The 25,111-nt window shown below is 35.3% G+C and overlaps 2 protein-coding genes across 2 annotated transcripts in view; one reads left to right on the forward strand and one right to left on the reverse strand.

Annotated features, from left to right (window-relative positions):
• LOC128217436 (uncharacterized) overlaps window positions 1-9,108 on the reverse strand; it is an 88,912-nt gene extending 79,804 nt beyond the window's left edge. Inside the window, exons 1-2 of the mRNA XM_052924588.1 lie at window positions 9,069-9,108; window positions 8,424-8,617 (exon numbers count right to left, since the gene is read on the reverse strand). Of these exons, the coding sequence (XP_052780548.1) occupies window positions 8,424-8,617; window positions 9,069-9,108 (234 nt within the window). The remainder of the gene's footprint in view (window positions 1-8,423; window positions 8,618-9,068) is intronic.
• A 12,107-nt stretch (window positions 9,109-21,215) lies between these two features.
• LOC128218214 (pleckstrin homology domain-containing family G member 7-like) overlaps window positions 21,216-25,111 on the forward strand; it is a 187,691-nt gene continuing 183,795 nt past the window's right edge. The window contains exon 1 of the mRNA XM_052925815.1: window positions 21,216-21,628. Within this exon, the coding sequence (XP_052781775.1) occupies window positions 21,280-21,628 (349 nt within the window). The 5' untranslated portion in view covers window positions 21,216-21,279. The remainder of the gene's footprint in view (window positions 21,629-25,111) is intronic.

Below are 25,111 nucleotides of genomic sequence, written 5' to 3' on the forward strand. Positions count from 1 at the left end.
TATAAGTCCAATACCCTTCATTCAATTGACATACTACTTCACACAATTCTTCAGGACCATAACACAATAAGGTTACATAACTCCATATTATCCGTTATAAAAGTTATGGCCCCTGATTGTTTTAGGTTAGGGCGAGTTGGACTTAAATAGAAAAAATATATTTCCATCACTCATTGCACTTAATACTTCGATATTTGACTTCCATTTCACCTGTATCGTGATAGATAGAATTATTGTTTCTCTTAAGCACACGTGTTGAATTTATTATGCAATACCGGGATAATGCATTTTAGTCTGGAAAATTTCGGTGAAATTTGCGGGTAGTTAGTTCGTCGAGTAACATGTTTTAGGAAATTCGGGTTTGAAATTGTTTTCGTTAAAACTGTACATTTTCTTAAAGATTGACACTAACTCTACAAGGAAATTTCAAAAATGTAGAGTTTGGTTAAAATTTGATAAAGTTATGGCCTCTTAAACAGGGTCATGTCGGCAAATACATGGAAATTCAGGGTCAAGTCATCACCCTCTACAAAGATAATAAAATAAAAAAATTAAAACTTTTTGTTTGCCAATTTTCACAAGTTACAGTAACCGCATCATATTCTTACTAAAATTTGATAAAAAAAAAATGATTAAAAAAAAACAAAAAACAAAAACGGACGGGGGCGTGGTGTGTCAAAACAACGCAACCAGCCCCTGTGGGTGGGAGGGCAGCATCAAAGTCACCTTATGTATAGTATAACTTTAGCTAGGTTTGACATAAAGAGACCAAACTTGGTAGTTACTAAAAAGATAATGGAGGACTTTTAAAGGAATTCATTTGAGACCCCTTGGATCAAGGTCAATGTTACTTTTAATAGAAAAAGGGTTGGTATTGAAAAGCTTAAGTAAGGGTCTACATATTGTGAACAAACCTGGTACATAGAAAGAGTTTATGGAGGACTTTCATGTGATTGTGTTTTGGGCCCTTAGGATCAAGGTCACTGTTACAAAAAAATAGAAGAAAACAGTTGAAACTGAATCTCTTCTGCCAATCATTAAAAATCCGATTCTTGTTCACTTTTTAATTTGATTGTTTTATTGCTTTTGACAGACACATATCACATCATCATTGTACATGTATTCCCTTCTAAGTCAAAGCTGCGTAGTCCAGCGTGCTGTCTTACAGCAGCTCTTGTGACAGTTTTGGAGTAAATCAAAACATTCACAGTTCTTCAATGTTCATTAGTGTATAACCGTTATATTCACATTACCATTGTAAGTTTTTGCCATGCTGATTAGGCACTGTGTACAGAAACGCATGACATTGACCTCAATGTGAAAGGGCCTCAGAAGCTGAAGAGTCTGTGAAGGCTCAATATGGTGCCAACGGAAAGCACCGATTTGAATCCAAGTGGATTCTTTGAGACTAACAACGTCATAAAAATGGGGGAAAAACGAAGCTGGTGTGTGTGTGTGTGGGGGGGGGGGTCCTATTGAATCCTATTTCAAAGCAAGTAAACATGCATTCTCTCCTAAAACAATAACATAGTAACTGTTTTTTATGCACAAAATAACACATTGAAGCTATTATCAACAATTTTTTTTCAAAAACGTCGATAAAGTAGTCAGCTATTTCAAAGCATTAAACATGCCTGTTCTTCGAAAACAATGATATATTTACTGTTTTATGCACAAATTATCACTCTTAAGAAACTAACTTCCTTTTTTCTTCAAAATAGTCGATCAAGCAGTTCAGCGGCCTAGCGGCCCAGCGGCGTTAAGTTAGCGGCCTTGCGGCCTTACGGCCTAAAATAGGTTTCTCATATAAACCATTTATTCATGCCTTTTCTTCTTTAAAAAATGACAAAGTTATGGTTTCTATTCACAAATAGCCATCCTTTAACGAATATCTGCATTTCGCCCCAAACTCGACCAAGCTGCCTAAAAAATCCATTATAACGAATATCAGCATTTTTATTTTTTGTATTTAGAAAAATTGTTAAACCGTAGATTTATCATTGTTTTGGAAGAAAACGCATGTATACATACTTTGAAATAGGAAACCAATTTAGGATGCTAGGCCGCCAGGCCGCTAACTTCACGCCGCTAGGCCGCTTAAGTGCTCGATCGACTTTTTAAAAAAAAGAAGGTTTATAATTGCTTAAGAGTGATAATTTGGGCATAAAAACAGAATATATGTATATAAAAAAATAGAAGGAGAGGCATGTTCACATGCTTTGAAAAGCTGACTGCTTGTTCGATTTTTTTAAATGTTGATAATCGCCTCAGAGTGATAGTGTGTGCTTAAAACTCAGTTAATATTTCTTTGTTTTTTAAGAAAATAGGATAGTATTTTGGGCCGCCAGGCCGCTAGGCCGCTAACTTTACGCCGCTAGGCCGCAAGGACGCTAACTTCACGCCGCTGAGCTGGTGGGCCGCTAGGCCACTAACTTCACGTACATACTTTCAACGTCATTTCAAACTAATAATAGGGTCATCATGGACTTCTTTCTTTCATTGATTGTGTTTCTATGCACTAGTCATTTGAGCACTCCAAGGCTTTTTTAACTGCCATTTTGGCTCACCTTGTAACATCAGAATACTTGTCTAAATGGTGTGGAGAATCCACATGTGAGCAACACATTGACATTTGACATTTGTTTATTTTTGGGGAATAACAAAACAATATTATAAATTGATGTAAATTTTATTTGGGAATAAGAGTGCATTTTTAATCATGAAAATACAAAGCAACCACATATGCAGTACACATGGCGCGATGCATAATGCATGTGTATTAACTGGACAGAAATACATGTACATGTTGTATATATATAATATATCAAAAAGACATGTTTTTGTAAAACAGATACTATACATATAAATGTATGATAAATAAAATTAAATATATAAAATGTATTCTGACCAAACATTTAAATAACACATACCATAATAAAAAGTTAATTTTCTGAATTTTAAATCGGTCTGTATTTGGGAAACATCCTCATGTGCGACTAATTTCACTGAGAATTTCACGTCGGAGTGTTTGGTAGAGAATAACTGCCGAATCGCCACAATCCGGCATCTGGAGGTCATGGTCGTCCATAATCATGGTGCAAATTTCAAAAACAGTTGCGTCACAGGTAATGTTGCTTTTAAGCACTCACTCTTCCAAACATGAATCAACATTAGCTCGAGGTACTGCGCACAGGTAATCTTGAGCGCCGTATAATTCTGGACAAGTGTACATTGTCATCAGGCGGCCACTTGGACTGATGCTGTTGCGAACATGTCTTATGCGATGACAATTCCAGAGTTGACGAACTTCGTCAAGTTCTTTCTGGAAGTAGACAAACTATCATATTAAACTCACAGAACACGTTATCACAGGTGCATAATGCACTGTGTCTACTTAAACCCATTTACTGATATTAAAGGTACTGAATACCACATGGTGAAATGTAAAAAAAGCAACACGAACAATGTAAAATATTCCAATAATCATGCTCATCGGTATATTCTAGAGATCTTAAACTCTAATTCAGCATAATTATAATGTATTCATTTTCATTCGCCAAGGTATACCCCGTTTACCAAAGTTGTATCTATTTATGCTCTCAAAAAACGGTCTTCATTATCAATTAATGTCAATTTACGCTAGAAGTTAAGTGAGGTACACTAGCTCAGTTGTAACCGCGTCCGTTTCTTAAGGGAGGAAATCGCCTAGTTGGGATAACCAGTGATTTCATTAGATCTTTTCAAGCGACCCACAGCTTCCCATTTGCATTAGAAATGGGAGGCAAGTAACCTCAGGACACGCCTTTGATCAACACATCGCAATGTCCATTGCCGGCAGTCTTGGCGTTCGAACCCACGACGTTCGGACTGGGAGTCTAGTGCGCTTACCAACTGCGCTTACCGGGCCGGCGTTAACGTGTCGAACTGCGTTTTATCTCACCATGAAATGTTTGTGGGTTAGATTCCCGCCGGAGACAAAACTCTTTTATTTTTATAATTAAAACCTGAAACATCGTCATACTGCACATATGAAGGGTAAAAAAGAAGAAAATCATGGGAACCTGAAATGGTCTAAAGTCACCCAAATTTCTGTTGATATAGCTTCTTGTGCTATTGACACATTGAGAACAATTCTACATGTACATGATCGACTTGGATATATAAACACGAAGGCTTTAACGACGTACGCAGAAATTGTATTCGCAATTTATAATTCATCGATGCAAAAGTATACAAATACTCATATCGTATTAACTATTACGTCTGCGTTAATATGAAATTAGACGCCTACGACAACAGCCTTCCATCGCATAGTCACTGGGTATGAACATGTATTTTAAATAAATTTAGTCCTAAATAACATTGAGGCATTACCTGTATAACATCCATGAAGCAGAACTGCAGCAGTTCTTTGTCCAAAAGGTCCCCCGTGTAACTTCCAGTGCTCTCTAATAGCTTGAACAAGTCCATCCAGTACTGGACATTCTGCGTTCGTAGTATGCCCCACCATCTTTCTATTCTTTGGTTCCTATTGCTAGAACCGACCAGATAGCAATTTTGTACATCATGATCTTCTGTAAAACTTCTCAGATACATGTGTATGTCTCTCACATAGCAGTTTTATGTACCCAAGTCGGCCCTTACTCTTAATGGGCAACCGTTCATCATATTTACCGTCTCTGTGTAGTATCCCGCTATCAGCTTCGGATCGTTGTTGGTTTTATATGCTTCCAACCACAAAACATATCTCGAAAAACCATCAATGGCACCGTGTATGCAAATACCGAATGGTTTAAGTTTATCGTACCCATCAATATGCCACAGGTAATTTGGACCTAAGTTCAAATATATAGAGAATACTAGGTTAGTGCCGTGGATGGAGGAAGTTTATCTGGCAAGGCGGAGGAATTTATCGGGTGAGCCGAAGGCGAACCCGATAAAATCAGCAGCCGAGCCAGATAAACTTTCTCCATCCACGACACTAACCTAGTATTCTATTTATCCTGTTACTTTGTTTAATTAAACACTATAAAACCTTAAAATTAATAAGAACATTTAAAAGTAAGGGGGACAACTGTTTTTCCCTGTTGACGTCATCACACTCGGTATCCATGTTTAAATCGCCCCCAAAATAGTTCGTAAAACTGTTCAACTTTTTTAGTACGTTTATAATCAAAGTCATTGCATTTTAATACGTCAATATCAATTCAAAACATAAAAATACTTTTAAACGTGCATAAGCATGGATCAGTCTCTGAACATTATCTGATGATGTAACAATTATTCCGCAAGTCAGAGTACAGTACACAGGTCAAAATTCAAGATCACGAGTGTTTACAAACAATCGCAACATATTAAATGGATTTAAATGATGTTGATAGTGTTGAATGATCATAACTGCACCGGCAAAGAGATCATTCATTTCTGTTGTAAGTGAGATTTTGTCATTCACCACAGAAATGGAATAAACTATCGACGAGTATCGTTGAATGCTGTTTCATAGTTTCCAGCATTTGCGGGTGGGGTAAGATTTTCACATCTCATGAAGATTTCAGGTCGATTGTTTTGTCAGTGTCATTATTTTGCATAATGATGGGACTTTATGGGCGAGTGATTGCTTATGTCGGCTGTTAGTGGTCCATTGATAAGATACTGAAACGGCAGTTCTGCTTTTCTTCTGACATTGCAGAATATATAAAAGAAGTTCGTTTTCGCGGTCACATGACCACCTGACTGTAGATAAACATCACGTGGTCTACTATCCTAATACTAAAGTTTACACGGCACCTGGTTATTGGACCGATTTGTATGCAGGTGACAGGATAAACTCTTCTCTGCAGACGACGTTGTTGTCGATGTTTAATGCCATTATGATAAAAAAATATGCAAGAGCTCTCTAATTGTCTCATGCGTGACACAGTAGCCATTTTGAACGCACTTCATGTGCATCATTTTGTATCCGTGTTAATTGCCAGAATGTTCAAGTTCGTTTATTAAAAACAAAGCCACATCAGTAATATTACTGTATTTTTTCTTGCGAAACAATCCCAAACGATTCAAAACTCGTTTTAATGTCCTGAGGCTTATATTTATCTCATGTTTCTTAGATAAACACATAATTTTAACCGAATAATTAAGTCCAAGTCGAAAGTATTTGCGTATGGCTTCTTCCATTGTAAAAGGCGAAGTGTACAACTTTATACCAATTAGCTAAGTCATCATTATGAGTGAATATCTCCTAATTAGGACTTAGCAAGTCATAATTATGAGTGAGTACCTCCTAATTATGAGATAGTAAGTCATAATTAGGAGATAATATCTCCTAATTATGAGATAGTAAGTCATAATTAGGAGATAGTATCTCATAATTAGGAGATAGTATCTCGTAATTAGGACTTAGTAAGCCATAATTATGAGTTAGTATCGCCTAATTAGGACTTAGTAAGTCGTAATTATGAGATAGTATCTCCTTATTATGAGATAGTATCTCGTAATTAGGACTTACTAAGTCCTAATTAGGAGACACTAAGTCCTAATTATGATTTAGTAAGTCGTAATTATGAGATAGTATCTCCTAATTATGAGACAGTATCTCGTAATTATGACTTAGTAAGTCGTAATTAGGAGATAGTATCTCCTAATTATGAGATAGTATCTCGTAATTAGGACTTAGTAGGTCATAATTATGAGTTAGTATCTCCTAATTAGGAGATAGTATACTGGAAAATAGTTTTTACTTTGGCATCTGGACGCTTCCATAGTTAAACATGCAAACGAATGATTGAATATTTGCAAATCCTATCCTTTGATTTCAAATAAATCAGGAATGAAACCAAAATGTATTTAACATAAATAAGAAATGTTCAAAAACAAATAGCTCGACATGGCTTTAAGAGCATATTATGTATTCGAAGTGACACGATTGCAAACAATGCGTATAATGGACCGAAGTGACAATTCAGTTTTAAAGCTGTAGGCGATGGTGAACAACCTAATTTACGTTAACATTTACATTCATATCACCTAGTTACCAATCTGTTCCAATAGTCTGTATTCTGCAGATTCAGTAGCATTCTAAAATATCCGATGTAAGGAGTATTCAAAATATGTTATGCGGTTATTATAGTGCGACTTCACAGCTTTTTTGTGTTTTTGCGTAATTAAACTCATAGAAAATGCATTCATTCCAATATCGATGAATAAAAAAAGGCAATTTAATAAGCAGAATACGCAAATAGGTTCAAAATGAACGCGTTCTGAGTCAAAGTTTAGATTTTGGCCCGGACAGGGATATATGTTATATCGGTTAAAAATAGAATCTGGGTCATCGCATTTGGACAGGTTTTTTTCCCAAGAAATTTTACCCGGAGAACTCGTTAAAACTCGGAAAAACATTGATCATATTTAAGGTGCAATTAAATGTCCATTTGATGCAATATATCTTAAGTGAAATAATAATATTTTATTCTAACCTGTTAATATTTTTGTGGTGATTGTAGCTCATTCATTAGTATATATGCATGTTTAAAAATAGCCTTAATCAGCTCTTATTTGACATCTTGTACTAAAACCAATAAATGGTTATGCGACTGAGTCGCATCAAACCATTTAATTGTATTAGTACAAACTAACAACCTTTTACCATAGTATACCATATTATACCATATTATACTATATCAGTGCAAATTATACACTTCTGAAATAAAAATCATAGCGCGTAAAGCGTATAATCATATTATGCCGAATGGAACGGAAAGTGTGTGAAGATTGCTCAGTTTTGTCTCGGTGAAATCAGTGCATGCATTTGATTTAGCGGTCTCACCCTGATAGTGCTTGGGTGTATTTGGTTTGGCAGCAATACCCTGGTAATAAATTAATTTCGACTCAATCATCTTTGAAAAGTAGAGTAAATTTTACTTAAAAATGCGTAAATTCTCGTTCCTTTGCAATGGATTGTTTATGTAACCAATTTCCAGATAAGGTTTATATACATTTGAGTATGACTCAATATTTTTTGTTATAATTTGGGTATATATATATCACATATTAAATGAGTATTTCAGGTGACTCTGACTAGATGGTTTTAAATAAATCGGGTATGAGCATAAAATCTAAAAATATTTGCGGAAGAATAATGAGCAAGCATATTTTATCTTAAGATGCTATTTTTTTTAATTAAATTACTATACTCACAAAACGTAGCAGACCGAAAGCCTTTCAACGCTTTAAGCGCTTTGATTGACAGTATTGGCCATATGCATTTTAACATGGAATGTCGCAATGTAAGTTTAAAGGAACTAGTGATATATGCTGCTAGCTTACTACCTTTGACATATTATACTTTTTGTCTCGCAGTAAATAATGTTCTTATTTTAAAATATATGCGCAATTCAAAAGCACATTTATTGTGTGTGTTGTATTACCTGAACGAAATCAAAAGACCGCCAACGAAAACTACAGTCAAAACCATAGTTTATCAAATGCAGCATTATCCTGGAACCAGGAGGCCCGGTGATATTCCAGAGGCAGTTCTGGTTTTCCGGGTAGTTGGACGGGTAGTTTGGACTGGTTATTTCACCGAAGTGAGACTGGACTGCTACTCCACACGCCGTCTCCACTAAAAGTAAAAGTATGTTTTACCTAAAACAGCGCCTATTCCTTCCGTCTCGAAAACAACTGTGTGTGTTTGCAATTTGAGTTATATGAACACATTGCATGCCTTTGGTAGGAAATTCCTTTTTCAAATCAAATAAATGTCTATATGGAATTTTAATTTAGGATTAACTGAGTAATACAACCTTACATTTGTAAACACTGCAACTGAAGCCACCCTGTTATTGTATTTTAAGATTGTATTTCAATGGCTTTTCAAAGTTTATGTTCAATCGGTGTTTAAGACCTTATATTTTACCATCTTATATATGTATTACTTCAGATTCCCTTCTCTTATGACTAAAACCAGTGACTATTAAAATTAATTATCTAATGTCCAACAATAATCATTCAAAAATCACGTTTAATCATGCCTCATTCTCCTAACATTCTAATAACTTGATTCACATAATAACCTCTATCAAGGGAGCTGCTGGTGCCAAAGTTATACCACATGGTACAAGGGTTATTAGAATCTAGAAATCACCCATATTATGTTCATCATACTTAATAGCAATGCATAGAGCTTCCTTGGTTCTTAAACGTGCATCAGCGTATATTTAAATATTACCTGATCGGGCTGGTCTATTATTTACATAATGTAGATCAGTGTGTAGTCTACATTGCCAAAAGATGTGTTTGGAGGGCAGATTTACTTTTACGATAATTCCAATCTTCCACTAAATAAGTATGTCACAAAAAACCTTCTTACACTCACAACTTGATCAGAAATATTTCTTTATTTTAATTTCTAACGGCTTGCAAAGAAGGTTATTATATAACTGCGCATTGACGCTTCACGGACATAACAGCGATTAAATCATGTGCAAAATCCATAAAGAATATAGGAAATGTATGCGTTAAATGTAGGATCTGTCAAATATGTTAGTAAGCGAGTTTTGGGCGATGTTGATAAGCCGAATACCACAAAACAGTACCATTTTCTGCGCTACTTGAATTGCATAAATAAAGTATCCAGAAACATTTAAGATTGTTTCAAATACCTTTTATGTAGAAATCATTATCAGGTGACGTCTAGAAAGCATTATCTCATCCACTCTATACTTTTAACAAAATTTGCTTCTTTTTCAAATGTTACGTCATATCTTGCAAGATGACGTCGTAGTTTGCATATGCATACTGCTTTAAGTGTCAGCTTATTTAAGTCATCGCATAAAATTGAGATCACCATGAATCCCAACTCCAAGATATTCTTAGCAAAAAACATGTATCATGTAAAATAATACCGTTACAAACCGCGTATTGTGTTTAAGTCGAGTAACTGCCAATTGTTTTGTTCATCTGTAAATACTGTTAACAGTATTTGTTTACATGGACCATAGCCTTTTTGATGTTTAGTAAATAAAGACTTTTAGAAAATATGAAAATAACTGAAGCAATTGTTGACCGACTGTATATAATTGTTCTTTACTTATTGATTCGACGTTTTACTCTTCCGTACGTTATGTTATAAGGAATATAACTACCAACGGGCAGAGCTGTTAAAGGTCAAATAGTAGCACAACGTGATTGTGAGATTATTTTATTTAACAGATCAGTTTTTCATTGCTCTTCTATCCGATAAGGACGTTCCACCAATGTCTTGTTTCAAGCTTGCAATTGACACATTTCTTTGTATTTTTAACTACTATTATCTGAAATACTGGGTAGTACACATCGCATTATTGGTGATAGAAAATATCAGAAATTCCATGCATAGAAGACACAGTACAAACAAAATTCTCGGTTTAACAAACTGTGTTAAAGCGACGTCTTGTGAACCAATTTCGAGAAGAAAGAACATTGATTAATTAAGTAAATCAAAAGACGGAAAGAGGCTCTTGGAAAGAAAGATGTAGCCAAATATTTACCCACAATCAATTTATGATTGCATCATTCTTAAACATGAAATGACGCTTTCGGTTAAATAAAAACATTACTATGGTTGAATGTAAAAGCTTTGCCAAGTGCGGGGCAGGCTTGTCAGATATTGTTAGAAACTGTGGGTATATGGGATGTACTTCGCTCTGGTGTAGCACTGATTGTGTATCTCCCAAACACCCCGAGCAATTAACAGCATAACTTATAGATCACACACATAACAAAATAACATTCTGAGGTTATCGCCCCTTAAAATTGATGGAAAAATTAAGTTCCAGGCATCCACCAATGTACTCGTCTTAAATTACTGAGTAAAAACAGTACGACTGACTTTCATGGTGAAACAAATCCAAAATGGCCAAAATCTTATAAATCGATAGTTCATCTTTAGCCGTCTCATAGGCGGGTTAATGCAGGACGGAATTGAAATGTATTTCTATTAAACTATTTTTGGCAAGAAAAAAATAATATTAACGTGTGATAAAATAAGTCCATTCGGGAAATTACAAAAAAAACTTTCACACTAGTTCTAAAAGTGTACTACAAACTGTGTGTAGTACTACTGATATAGAAGAAGAAGAAGAAGAAGAAGAAGAAGAAGAAAAAAAAAGAAGAAGAAAAAGAAGAAGAATATATTTTACTAGTGCCCCTAAATATAAGGCATACACGATTTATCTTTGTAAATATATAATTTCATTTGAGTATCTTTATCTTTATGTTTAAATAGTTTGAAATTTTACCTTCATTTCTTAGTAGTTGTATCCACAGTATAAACCATACACATGGACGAGTCATCCTTATTCTGCTCAACACTGATACTTACAACTACTTACTACTCCGCTTGTAGGTATGAACTATCTCAAAATTAGACAATTTGCAGTCGATCATCGCGCCAATATATATTATACAGGGGCGTATTCAGGAATTGACGTAAGAGTGGACGTTACTAAGGAGCGCAACCCTTTGACATGCGCCCCTCTCTCAGAACCGAATGTATATGTCATGAACTGTTTGCATTGGGGTTTGTGGTTACTCTCCGAAGCAAATTTAAATATTTTTTATTCAGAAATGGTGCATTTTAAGCGTATGTTTCCTTTTACTTTTTCCCCCATTTTAAAATAAAAGGTAAACTTGGAATATTTTAGAGGGGGTTGCGCGCCGGGTGCTCTCCCCTCTAAATCCGCTTGTGTTATATATCTTTTTAACCGAAAGGTATCCTGCTATGAACGTCCTGATACAAGTGTTATCCCGTCATCAATGAGGAAGTGGGTACTCATCGCGACAGTCACCAAGGTGATAAGATCAAATGTGAAGAGCGTACTAATTAGTACAGGAATACGTAAATGGATATAAATTAAAGCCGGTGAGACTCATTACAGATAGATTTGTATGTGACTTCTCCCACTTCAATCAAATGTTATTTGTACGATGTCTATTCAACTGAAACCGGTATACAATCTGCTCTCTAAACGTTAAAAACTTCAATAGTGTGCTGATATATGTTTGTACCATATTTAAGAGTGATTTTGGTTTATTTTCGTTTATACATGAATTTTGACTCCATTTCTTTTCTTTAAGTTGCTGTCACCGCTAACAATTATACAGTGAAAACTATAGGGACAATACCAGTAGTAGCCAGACAAACGTTGTTTTTTGCTTATCCATGTATTTATATTACATTTACTAAATAAATATTGCAAGTTTCCCAATAAGACCATAACCGTATTACTTCAACTTCAACATAATCGAAAACTGAACATTTTAAAACAGATCAAACTCAATCCGCTAATGGATCATTGGATTAGTGGTCACGATTTCCCGCATCATCAATAGTCGCTGTCTTCCGGGATGTACGTTAGATTGGGGTCACGTGAGCGCACCTTATTTAACCACTTATGCCCATATCCTTACAACAATAATACTCTCACTGGGGCCGACGCCCATGGGCAGTTCAGTGGCGTCGTGAGGGAATGCATTACGGAATTGATGTCATCATCGGGGTATGGGCTGGTCAATTGGGCTGGTCAAAGTGTGTGGAGTCCAAAGGATTATCATTACAAGTTCTATACCTTATCATTGAAAATTTGAACTTTCGCGTGTGTTTGAAGGTCCGCTTACTTCCACTTATCCGATATATACTCTATGCGTTAGATTTTGCGTTGACAATGTGTCAGCCAATGAGGTTGTATTCTGAAGAAATATTTTAATGATAAAGAAGCGCTCGTTCGCTAGGCTCACTCTGCCAATGCATGTCATCTTACTATTACATGTTTGAGGGAGGCTTTACGAGTGCTGTTCTTGCCAAGCCATTTGGAGCGAAGACATCTTTAAAGGCATCTGCTGTGCAGAAAGACATTTGTCATCATTCGTTCATACATGAGTTTCAGCACAATATAGGAAACTATATAAGAGTTTGTAAATCAAATATGAATAACTTAATGTCATTTTTGTGCGTGTTTGATTATATTCCTTTCAATTTATTTCAAACAGAATTTTGGGAAGTACAAGAAAGTGATTATATGATCAATTGGACGTGCTGCTGCAGCGATTAAATTATTAACTGAATAAAAATGCACAATGTTCTCCTAATTTTAAAGCGACATCATTTGAGTCCATAGAACGTCATATAAATGTAAATAATATCACACTGTTTATTATTGTCTAATTAATGATATCAATGCACTCACTACCAATTATTGTTCTTTGTACTCGGATATCGTATTTTATTACGACTGATTGTAGATCGAACAGGTGCTGACAGCAAGGAGGAAAGCCAACAATGGTACCGAGAGTGGAGGTTTTGATTATAGTCCTTGTACAATTAGGTGACAAAAAGTACGGTAGTTGTCGATCCCAGCGTTATATTGTATTGCAAATTGATGATGACTTACCTGAACCAGACGAGTAGTAAATGTTGTTGTTTTTGGTTTTGTTGTTGTTGTTGTTGTTGTTGTTGTTGTTGTGTTTGTTGTTGTAATCTTCGCTTTCCAGTATAAGAGCTGCATGCATGTCCCGTATTGCCTCGATTCCAGTACTTTCATTATCTTAAAATCGAAATGTACGCGGTAAGCAAAACGCATTGCTATTAGACGTAAACTATTAAGTGTCTTGTCGATGCATACCTAATCAACCTTATACAGTTTGTGCTTATCAAACAAGTGTACATTTGAACTATAATTAATTTGGACCCCTGAAAGGATGCAGTTGCATTAATAAGAACGATATAAAAATACGTGTCATAACTGTATCCAAGTTCCAAAATCGACGTGGATGCTATCTTTAATTATATCGAAACTAAATACCTTACATATTTAACATTAGTGTTACTCATTCACACAATACAGCTTGACTGCACCTATAAGTAATTCTGTTTTATTCGGCTAAATTGTGTCAATCCATCTCAGGTGTACTGCTAAGGTTGCTCGAGTGCGTCGGGAAGATTCCTTCAATAAGTTGTCACAATCATACAGACATTAAGATTGTACAACGCTATCAGATCAGCATCTCCAAATGTAAGGCTATACTTATGACCCAGGTTTGATTGTAGCAATTAGTGTTAAGTCGATATGACCTGGGTAATTTAGAGTAACTCTCTCACTTCAAATAAGAGCCACATTTTAAAAAGAGACAAGTAAATTTTATGCAATAGTTAGATGACATGAAATTAATTCTTGATGAATAAGAAGTGGGCGTAGCGAACGAGCACTTCTTATTCATTAAGAAATAATTTCATCTAACATACTTCGAATACAACCTCATTGGCTGATACATTGACAACGTAAAATCTTATGCAGGGAATGTGTATCGGATGAGGGACAGTAGGCGGACCTTTAAACACCCGCGAAAGGTGATATTCTTTATGGTTAATTATTGTACTTAATGATTTCAATGTCATTGGCCTAAAATATGCGTTTGTACAGTTTTACCGTGTTTGAGAGTGTTTCTGATTACCTTGTAACAAGTGGGCGGAGCCTAACCGTTCACTAACAAACGTACAAATACATTACAACGCCATTATACATCACGCTCGTTATTGAATGCTGTCCGTGGCGATGCGAGAGTTGCATAATTCCAATCACGAGATTATTGAGTAAAGAGTCAGTTTTTACCATACAGCCAATGGCAGCATTTCAATATTAAGTATCGTGCGTATAATTGTATATCGTTGTGATTTATCTGCACGCGTCTTATTGCACGGTAAGAGCTCTGCATTCTGCATGCTAGTTACCGTTCTGATATGAGAATTACTGAATGAACCAATTGCAATGAGAAGGCTCACCAGAGTAGTACATAGATTAAAAAAACAAATTGTATTAATTAACTTTATCTACATTGTATTTTAAGTAATGTATTAGTAATAAGGATGCAATAACACAACAAAAGATGACAAAGCTACTCTGGGTAACCAGGTATGACAATATCCCCGATGATTCGATAAAACGCCGTATTTATTAGTCGATAGAAGTGCGAATTTCACTAATACATGTGTTCATTATTTGTATTTCACTACCAGTTGATGTTCTAAAACTGGTTGAGTGTAATTTCATTATATTTAATATTGTTTTAATCTGTTTATCATCTAGACGCTATGTATTTATAAGTACATTCAAAGTTCAATAGCATTGAACAATTAAATGGACGAATAACTATGAAAACAAACTGAATTTATAAAACAGCTTTATCATTAAACATCTGGTACGCTTTCTTTTAATGAAAACTTGAAACAAACATAAACGAACATTTCAGAAATTGCTATTTACATAATTTGCATTCCCGATCAATATTTATTTCACCGGTCATTGTCCACATCTACGAAATGAAATGGTATATTTTTATCTGAACTGGCTGAAGTAGATACTAAGCAGTTACAAAGATGTGGCAAAGAAACAGTATGAAGTTTATCACATTACCGCCATTATAATAGAAGGTAACTGAATGTTGCGTGCAGTTGTTACAGGCTGATGTGACTTGTGTGATCATTTACAACGATTTTGACCTGTTTTATACTTTTACAATATTTCTCAGGATGCTTGGATTTTAATTTTCAAATTACTACTTGGATTATCGAGCTGAAGGTAATCTATGTGAATTATACTTTGTATAAATTAATGTTATATGAAATTTTTAACATCCTTGATTGATTTTTGCGTTTAGAGCTATGCTGACTATATAAATAGGGCTAAAATGTTGACCAACCTCAGAGAAGAATACCCGTACACATTTTGTAAATGAAACTGAAAACGTAAATCCAATTTAAAACAATTATAATTTACTTACCGTTCACACATATTTTAATTGTTCATCAAAGGGTTGTATATAGATGATCGTAATTTATTTCACGAATGTCATAGAAATAGATTTCTTCCACTACTAGCGCCTATTCCTCACTATGACCTATACGTGTAATAGCCCAAAGGTATGGGCGCCCCAAACCTGATAATTTCCCTGTTGTTATTTCACTTTTTAAACTCGATATTTCATCGAAAAGCATGAAAGAAATGCTTGAATATTTTAACATATGAAAATATTTCTACTTTATTTGCAACCATTTAGCCATATCTGAATAAGCATACATTTGGAATGCATATTAAAGGTTAAAATCGAAGACATTCCCTGGTAACAGAACAAAACTTTTATTAGGCATAAACATTAACATGTTCGTAGCCAAATGCATATATATACATTCACGGCGGTAATATAAAACAGTATTGACATTAATGTTGTATGAGAAGAGCATAAATTCAAGAACAAATATAAATATAGCTATTTAAATACTAATAAGCAATAATTAAATTAAATTAAAGCACTTTTGCGCTTTTCAGTGGCAATATAAACAAATTTAGCAAGTTTCCTTAATAATGCTGCGTTTTCAGAACTTAACAAATTACATAGTTTTTTCTTGGTTGGCCAATGACAATAATATCGTGGTAAGCACATTTGTCTACTAACTTTATAAAATGGACATACAAGAATAAAATGATATTCATCTTCAATCATATTCATATTGCAATATATGCATTTTCTATCATGTCTTGGTATATTTCTATATCTGCCTTCTTCTATAGCTAACTTGTGTGCTGAACATCGCACTCTACTTAGAGATACTCTATGGTTAACATTAGTGACACTATCGAGATATTTTTCATAACAAAATCTTGTTTTTATATCTTTATAAGTACAAAGTTTGGACGAATCATTTAAAGTCGCATACCATTTCTGCATGTGCTGATCATATAATCTTTCAATAACTTTTGACAACTGTAATTTAGTGACTGACATATTATTATTATTATGACGACATATTAACGTATCATTTTGATTTAAAATACAATGTTACTAAATTCAGTTATTTACCAGTGACTTTATACTTTCATTGTGCCCAGAATGAAGATGAGTTCGACGAGAAGAACAAAACTAAAAAGGCAACGGGTTATCTGCCCTGATAAATCACAACGGGTTATCTGCCCTGATAAATCACAACGGGTTATCTGCCCTGATAAATCACAAACCAGGGACTCAACTCCAGCATGTGTCAATACTTCAATGCAATACGTTAAGAAAACGATAAGTAACGAAAAGTCAGCAAATCGTAGATTCTTACATGAGACAGTATTTCAATCACCACATACTCCAGAGGTACTGGTGGAGGGTAGAACAAAACATGACGAAATGGAAGTGAAAGCGATGGAAACCAATAATTCAGCTTATGAAGACGACAGTTCTAGTTCAAGTCGCATGGGGCATAGTGATTTAAAGGGTGAACATTGTCATCGCATAACAGACCTTAGAAGTAAATTTTCCCAGCAAAGAGATAGTTTATATTCATCCAAATTGACACGCTCGAATGATAATGTATTCTTTACACCGGCAGACGATTCAAGCATTATAATAAACTATGATACTCCTTTTAATTGTAATCGATTCCCGTCTGCTTTAGAATCTCGTCGTGTTTGTATTGTTGACAAAGGTTCGCGTTTTACATCTGTTCCAAGATTTCAAAGCAAGGCAGACCACTCAATGCAACAAACGATACACAGTAAGCAAACGAGTTACGGCGCTGAGCATGGGGTTAAGACTTGCCATGAAAGTTCAACGATTACGAATCTTTCAAGTATTTGCCAAAAGTCACACATATTCCAGAAAAATAAACCAGACGGTCAATATATTCATGAAACGGACAGCATTCACCTTTCACACCATAACGCTCTTAATTCAAGATACGAGGGAAGACTAAAAGAAATTGCCATAGATTCAATTAGCACGAGCGAACAGACTAAAAATGATGTCCAGATTACAGTGTTAAATGAGCAACAAGATGAACCAACTGTTTCATTAGAAGATGTAATTCAGGATTTTCTTGCGTATTTTCACACCAAAAGACAGGCTTTGGCAAAAAAGCCGGATGACACTGAAATAGGATTAAAAGTTGTCGGATTAATACGAGACCTACAGTTGCAGGACATGCAGCACGTGGCTAATGGTAAGAACTGTTTCATATGTTTGTCCAAATGCATTTCCTATCATTCAGTAGCTTTTGTTATTTTCTCTGAACATTGTTCCTTATCCATATACTTGATTTTCATTGATTTTGCTTTAGTGTGAAATATTTCACTGCCTATTCTAGTTATATGTGTTAATGTATTGGACTTATATTTCAACACGGTCAACATCGGGACATATATCGACATTTGCCGCAACAAATCGTGACAATTGTCCAACGTATTAGACTCATACCGGATGTTGCTCTTTTTTAGTAATAGAAGTTGTTTCACCGCTTTTCAAAGGTCATTAGTGGAATTCCTACATCATGGTATATGCTTCGCGAGATCTTTGTTTAATGCTCACACTTGTTACTAAATATTACATTAAACATAATGATCTTGGCTTCACCAAAGTCTGATCAGCCTCAACACCGATATATTACATTTTTTCTAGGTAGCTTATGCAATGTTTAATAAAATACACCTTCATTTAAATATATTTGAAACATAGAGGCTAATTTTATACAGTATTTACTATTTGACATTCTCTGTTGCAAGATGCATGTATTCATACTACTGGTGTTGATTTATTTACACATATGTTGCTAGTGTGGACAAACATGTTGATCTAACACACTTACCGGTATCTACCGAATAATTGGCACATAATGAGGCGTTAATGAAGTCATACCAGCACCCGCACCGTGCGCCTTCGCTGTTGTACTTGTCCGAACGCAGTGTGCGTGGTTATTGCGCTGCCTCTATTAAGAGGTGGTAGTTGATTAGATTGATGTATCGGTTTCAACGGCATCCCCTGTTATCGCCATCATTATCACAATGTCATACAATGATTAAAAGCATCAACGGGCGCTTTGTATATGTTTGTTAAATTAACAAATTTTGTATAATAAATTAAAGAAAAACAAAAATTAATTAAAAACAAATCTGGGTATACATATTGTTTTATAGATAATAATAAATTGTTGACTGCGGCTTTAATTTACCCCTTTGTTTATAGTTGTAACAACGCATAAAAACAGTATTTCCACCGGATGACCATAACGGTGTCATTGTTTCTATACTCCCTTATAAAACAAAGAAATAAAATATAGAACAGGGAAACCGGTAGCGGATCCGTGGTATAGCGGTAAGACACTTAAACGCAACCCACTAAAATTACTTAATACCGTCTTGCGAGAGGGACGTTACATTGCAGAATGTTGCTGTACGTTAATGAGACAGGTACGGTATAAGGCGTGAGACCACAGTTATTTTTACTATATGTTTCATATAGACACTAACCTGGCTTTTGACTTTATACACACCCCAATTGAAACACAAGGACATGGCATCTCTAGAACAATTCAAGACACAAAATATAATCACAAGAAAACACCATGTTGACCATTGACCCGACTGTCAAAATTGAGTTCAAATACATAACCCTTCCGCCAGGGAGTCAATCGGCTACATACAACTAATTTTCAGACTTCCACAAGCTATGATTTTTTCCAATATTTACATTGAAAACTATCAATTTCTGCAATAGAGTGTCAAATTCAGTCAAGTTCTCTGCAAAAAGAACATTTTTTGCTTCTATTTCATTCAATTTTAATAAAATATTGATACTTGAACACAAGCACTCTTTGTTTCTGTATTCACATCCGGATCTTGGTCAAGGGGGGGTCAACGGGGGGGCAGATAACTGTGGTCTTGAGCCATAACCAGGGTTCCACTCTGTCTGTTCACTCTATCTCACAAACATACAAGACTATGAAAACTCCAACTGCGGCGACTTTCATGTAAAGTCATGAAACGTACATCCCGGAATAACAATTAACTGCTAAAATGCGTTTGTGGGGAGTTGTGCGTGTACTGTTCTTAACAAGCAATGCTAGGAGAAAAAATGAACATCTATTGGACAGCACCGACAAGACATTTGTCATCATTCATTCATAAGAATCCATCGTATGCCTTTCAGGGGAACATGAATTGTAAACCGATAATGCACTAGTCTTTAACTCTAGGTATTAGCTTTTTAACTTCCAAATTGCATTAAGTCATTCGTGGGTTTGCTCATAACAAAATACGAATATAGCCCAAGCCATTGCTGGTTTTGTAAAGATTTCATTAAAGCAGGTCTGCGGTAAAAGACACATTTCTGCGCCATTTGCTTTTGCAAGAAGTTGCTCTGTCAAATGATAGATGTTCCTTTTATACGCCAGCGACTGTGATATGTTGGCTTTGATTATGTCGTCAGGTTGTTCCCTTGTTGTGTAAATGTATATCAATCACAGAAGCTCATATTGGCGTCCGGGAAAAAAGAGTTGCGCGGATCTCTTTGACCGATTCCATAGAAGGCGACTTACACATGTACGATTGAGCAAGATAATAAAATGATGATTTCAACATCTGGGATTGCTAATTCGTGTTTCCAGGTTTGTTCTTCTTTTAAATGCATTTAGATCAATTTAACGTGTTAGGGGAATGCATCTTTTGCACAATTATTCAATCAGCACTAGCAACAATTGTCAAGGGTATAGTGACAATGATTGTAATTTCTTGAAATGGATTTGTGTTGCTTTCTGAGCAATGAGATAATTAAAGAAAACTTAATTACACTGTGCTGACAAGACAAAAGTGCGACAGACGGAATAGGGATTGTTTCGTTAATTTCACACAGTCTTTCCGAAAGTACCAGGGAAGGATTACAGCTACCGACATTTAGCCGATATTGAAGCACGCTTCTGCGGCGTTTTAATTACGTACTGAATAAACAATGAATTCAGTTCTTTTAAAATAAAACTATTCCATTCGAATCCATAGAACGGAGTGCGTTGAACAATGTGAATAATTAAAACCTTTATAACTGGTTATATCATTCACGATACAAAAACGTTATACTAATTGTTCTTCATAACTGGATGTCATTTACAGTGGGGACATAAATGATGTAAATACTTTCATTATTTGTAATCAAAACAGTTATCGTGCGTTGTGACTATTATCCTATTAATAAAATACCCCGTTTTCTAGAGAGTGTAAGGAATACAAAATGGAAGAGCACGATTTGTACAAGTTAGTATGTGGTTCGAACATGTTTTCATCATTTGCGACGACTGAGGACCGCCAGGACAATGAACAATCGTACAAACCGCGTCGTTCCAGCATGTTTACAAAGGGCAGCGCAGGAAAAGTGTATTTTCAGTACAGTTCCATTTTGAATATAGCACGAATCTCTTCAAGGCCGGAGAAGCAAACCCAAATGGCGACCGTTGTTGAAGAAAGCGAACATCTAAACTCAGAAACTGGCAAAGATTTACAAGCAAAACACATTAAGCCTTGTTTAGATTCCGCTGACAAAAGGAAACGTATACAAGGGGAGACATCTAAATTAAGAGGAGAACGACAAGTACATAGCACAAACCAAAAAGGCTTAATTGGACATAGCAATTTATACCCTACCCGATATCCGATTGATTGGAGACCAACACGTGTTCCACAAGATGATGACAGGCGTCAAAAACAAATCCGAGATGCAAAAGGCGATTTTGGGGAATGCATTCAGATCGGAAAACCCATTCGCGAGACAGAGGTGCTTAAACAACAGCTCGGTAGGGATGTTTCACTAATTTCATAATCTTTGTACAATTCGCTGACAATAAGTACTGAATACCTTACTACGGTAGTTGTAGTTTTTAGCTTGATAGGTTTATGTTTGTATGAATACGACACATCTAGTATGTATACGAACAACACATATAAACGGCAAAACTTCAGAGTTTTATTATTTGCACGTTATAGCAGACTGGAGATGATAATTGTCTAGCGATAATTGGTTTCATCCTCTTACTCAAGAGGTTGCTGTTTCGATCCCCACCAGAGTGGCTTTCTGGTGGCCTCTCAAAATAGACACCAGTTCTGGTTTCTACCCAGTGTGCCGTTTCGAGAATAAATGCATGCTCAAAATCTTAAAATCGGAAGATCTTGCTTTTTGTGCTATAGAATTAAACAATAGGTTAAGAAACTTTGATGATATTTCAAGTATGGATAACCCCTCAATTGTAGAACATAGCAAAGCAGAATACCCTTCCGAATATCAGTATAATCTGTATAATCAATAATGTACGATCAAGATGCTTCGTTCTTGGTGTGAAAGATGGCAAATTAACCATCAAACTTATGACAAGCGGGATGAAATTTTAAATTGTTAATTATTCGTTTTCTGGAAGGCGATATTCCAATATCCGACGTTTACAGTGTATTAACTTCGCAACTTCTCAGATTCGCGAGTGTATGTTTGGAGGTGGATGTATTTTGTTTCCGTGGTATATTTGGTAACTGCTAAACTGTTTTAAGAGAAACCCTTTCTCATGTTTTTCAAGAAGCATTTAGACAAAGTATCCGCAAAACAACCTTCATTCCCTGATCGTTGATTGTTTTGACGATCCTGGTTTCTATGGCAATGTCAAAAAAGTATAAGAAACTATATAAGTGTATGACATTATAAATCACATTGTTCGACTCAGTTGAGTCTTGTGTTCGACTGTTGGTGCATTTATTATCTCACATTAAATAATGTGATGGATTAAAACTCTAGCTTTATGATTCTTTTTAGATATTGATTTCCCCCAACTTGCTCCACATGCAAGAGTTGAAGGGCATGATTGTGTTGTGCATGCTGGTTATCTTTGAAACCACCATTCAGTGCAAAAACTATCCTTCATATAAATGTGGCTGTATGTTTTTGGAATAATTTTGTTTAGTCATCTCAAATATGTATTGACAGTATATTAATGTATCGTGTTTATTGTTCTTGTGACAGAACTCACGGGTTGTACAATAACGCTACTGGATAATAAAATATACTGGACCGTTTATCCCCACCCACCCGGTCCTCGACAGGTCCTGTAGTTTCATTTGTATTAGTTTATTCTTTACTTTTTGTTTTTGCTATCGTCAGTGGAAAGGAGAAACACATCCCTGTTTCAATTTCATTCCTTTTATATCTATTAAATTGCCTCAAAGAAAGGTTTAGTCTACCCTCTACTGGAAATAAATATGTCGAAACCTCGAGCCATAAGCAATCCGATTAGCCAAAGATATCCATTGTTTTTGACACGATCCTCTTACTGAAGGACGAAGATAAATATTAGGGTTGATAAAATACATACGTCTTATAATGTTTTATTAAGCAACTTGAAGACGCACCATATCAAAACGAACGCGCGAGTTGTGAATTTATTTGTGTTGTGTAAGGATTTTGATGTAATTTCCATCCGATTTATATATTCCGTACTCATATGTATAGCCCTCCTTTTACTAGGACATGCATCCATTACGCTTTTCCAGGGATCATACGACTTGGGTTACATTTACTTAAATTACCATATAAACCAAAATATCTACTAATTAGTATAATGCATTCTTTTCTTTAGCTCAAATCAGAACTATTTGGCTTAAAGTTGTCCGACAGTAGAGCACCACATGATGGAGAAAAACGTAGTGTTCGACATGTGCTCTCAATGTTCAATCAATTAATCAATCAATCAATCAATCAATCAAGCAATCAATCAAACAAGCAAAAATCAATTAAAGAAATCAGTCAATCAATCAGTTGAATTCATTGGTATACTATCAATACACTACTATATGGGGTTAAAGCGGTAGAGGCGCCCGTTCCGTTTGATTTGCTTTAGTTTATACTAACATTTAATCTCGAAAGTGACGAATAATGACAGCAGTTAGAATAACGCTCAGTCCGTTTTTCTGGGCTGAAACTAGTATTGGTGTGCTTTTTGAGAGAGCATGAGAAGTGAAGATCGATCCCACAACCTCATGAGTGAGAGGAAGACCCTATATCAGTAAACCACTATCACTCTCTGATTTGTTTAAAGAACAAGTTCACAAAAGTACCATTCTATCTATACGCTAACATGGCGCTTTGAGTAATTGAAATGTTTCATCGAATTATAGAAGGAAATTATATATAGAATATCCCTTACTCGCGATAATTTATTAATATTTTATCACATAAGATCGTGAATAAAAATGATTGTTTCCAATATGTAGTGTTACGCATTTTAAGAACGTCAATCTGGTGACCATATGTCAAATATGTTTATGTTAAATATCTTCGTTTATTAGTAATATAAAATTTTATCTGGAACAATGCATGGCAATATGTATGGAAGGGTTTATCCGCATGCTGCCTTATGACATTTCCCAGCTGTGTTTGCAAGCGCATTTCTTTACATGACAAGTGCCTACATGGAATTCCGTTGTGCCTATTTGATTTTTTCCATAAACGTGTGCACAGTGCAAGAACTTTGACTTCAATATGTTGCATATTATTGTATCCAAATTGCTCTTAAAAAACTTAAAAGTATTTTCCAAAATGTTTGATCATTCTTGCATGCAGTTACACCCATGTGGGTTGTTTGTTTAACAGTATCCTTTATACCCAACTTGTCTTCATCGCTTTTACAAATAGAGATATGTTGAGCCGAATTGAGACACTATTGTCATACTACACTAAACAAATTCCTAACCGGCCACTTAGTAAAGTAACCTTCCTGAAAAGTGAATTAAGTATAATCAATATACAGTTCAGTATTCGATATCCGCCCTCTCGTGGCAATATTCTAATTTTAGCTAAATCGAAGCATAAACGGCAGAGAAAACACAGTTCATATGCGGTAACTCCCAAATTCAAAAGTCACAAGGAAAATAAATAACCATGCAAATTCCATAGGGAATAAAAAAAGATCATTGTATTTGTATTTTTAGCAATCTTTTGACTCAGGCTTTGTTTCACATAGATGGTAATGTTAAAGTTGAACATTCATTTGAACTAATTAAGCCGTTGATGACTGTGTTTTAGTCTCACATATGATGTAATACCATTTTAAAGTGATTAAGGGTGGTATTTTTTATTTTTCTTCCTTTACACGCTATGTTATATTTTGCGACTTATATGATTGAGAGTGTTGTCATTTGAGACACTGTATCTTTTTGACAAAGCGAAATATGTGAAGTTTTCACAGCATGTGTTCGAGGTAATGGTCTTTTCTTAAAACTAGTTTGTAATTAGGCTT

Source organism: Mya arenaria, chromosome 14 (genome assembly GCF_026914265.1).
Source record: "Mya arenaria isolate MELC-2E11 chromosome 14, ASM2691426v1".
In the NCBI taxonomy this organism is placed as follows: Eukaryota; Metazoa; Mollusca; class Bivalvia; order Myida; family Myidae; genus Mya; species Mya arenaria.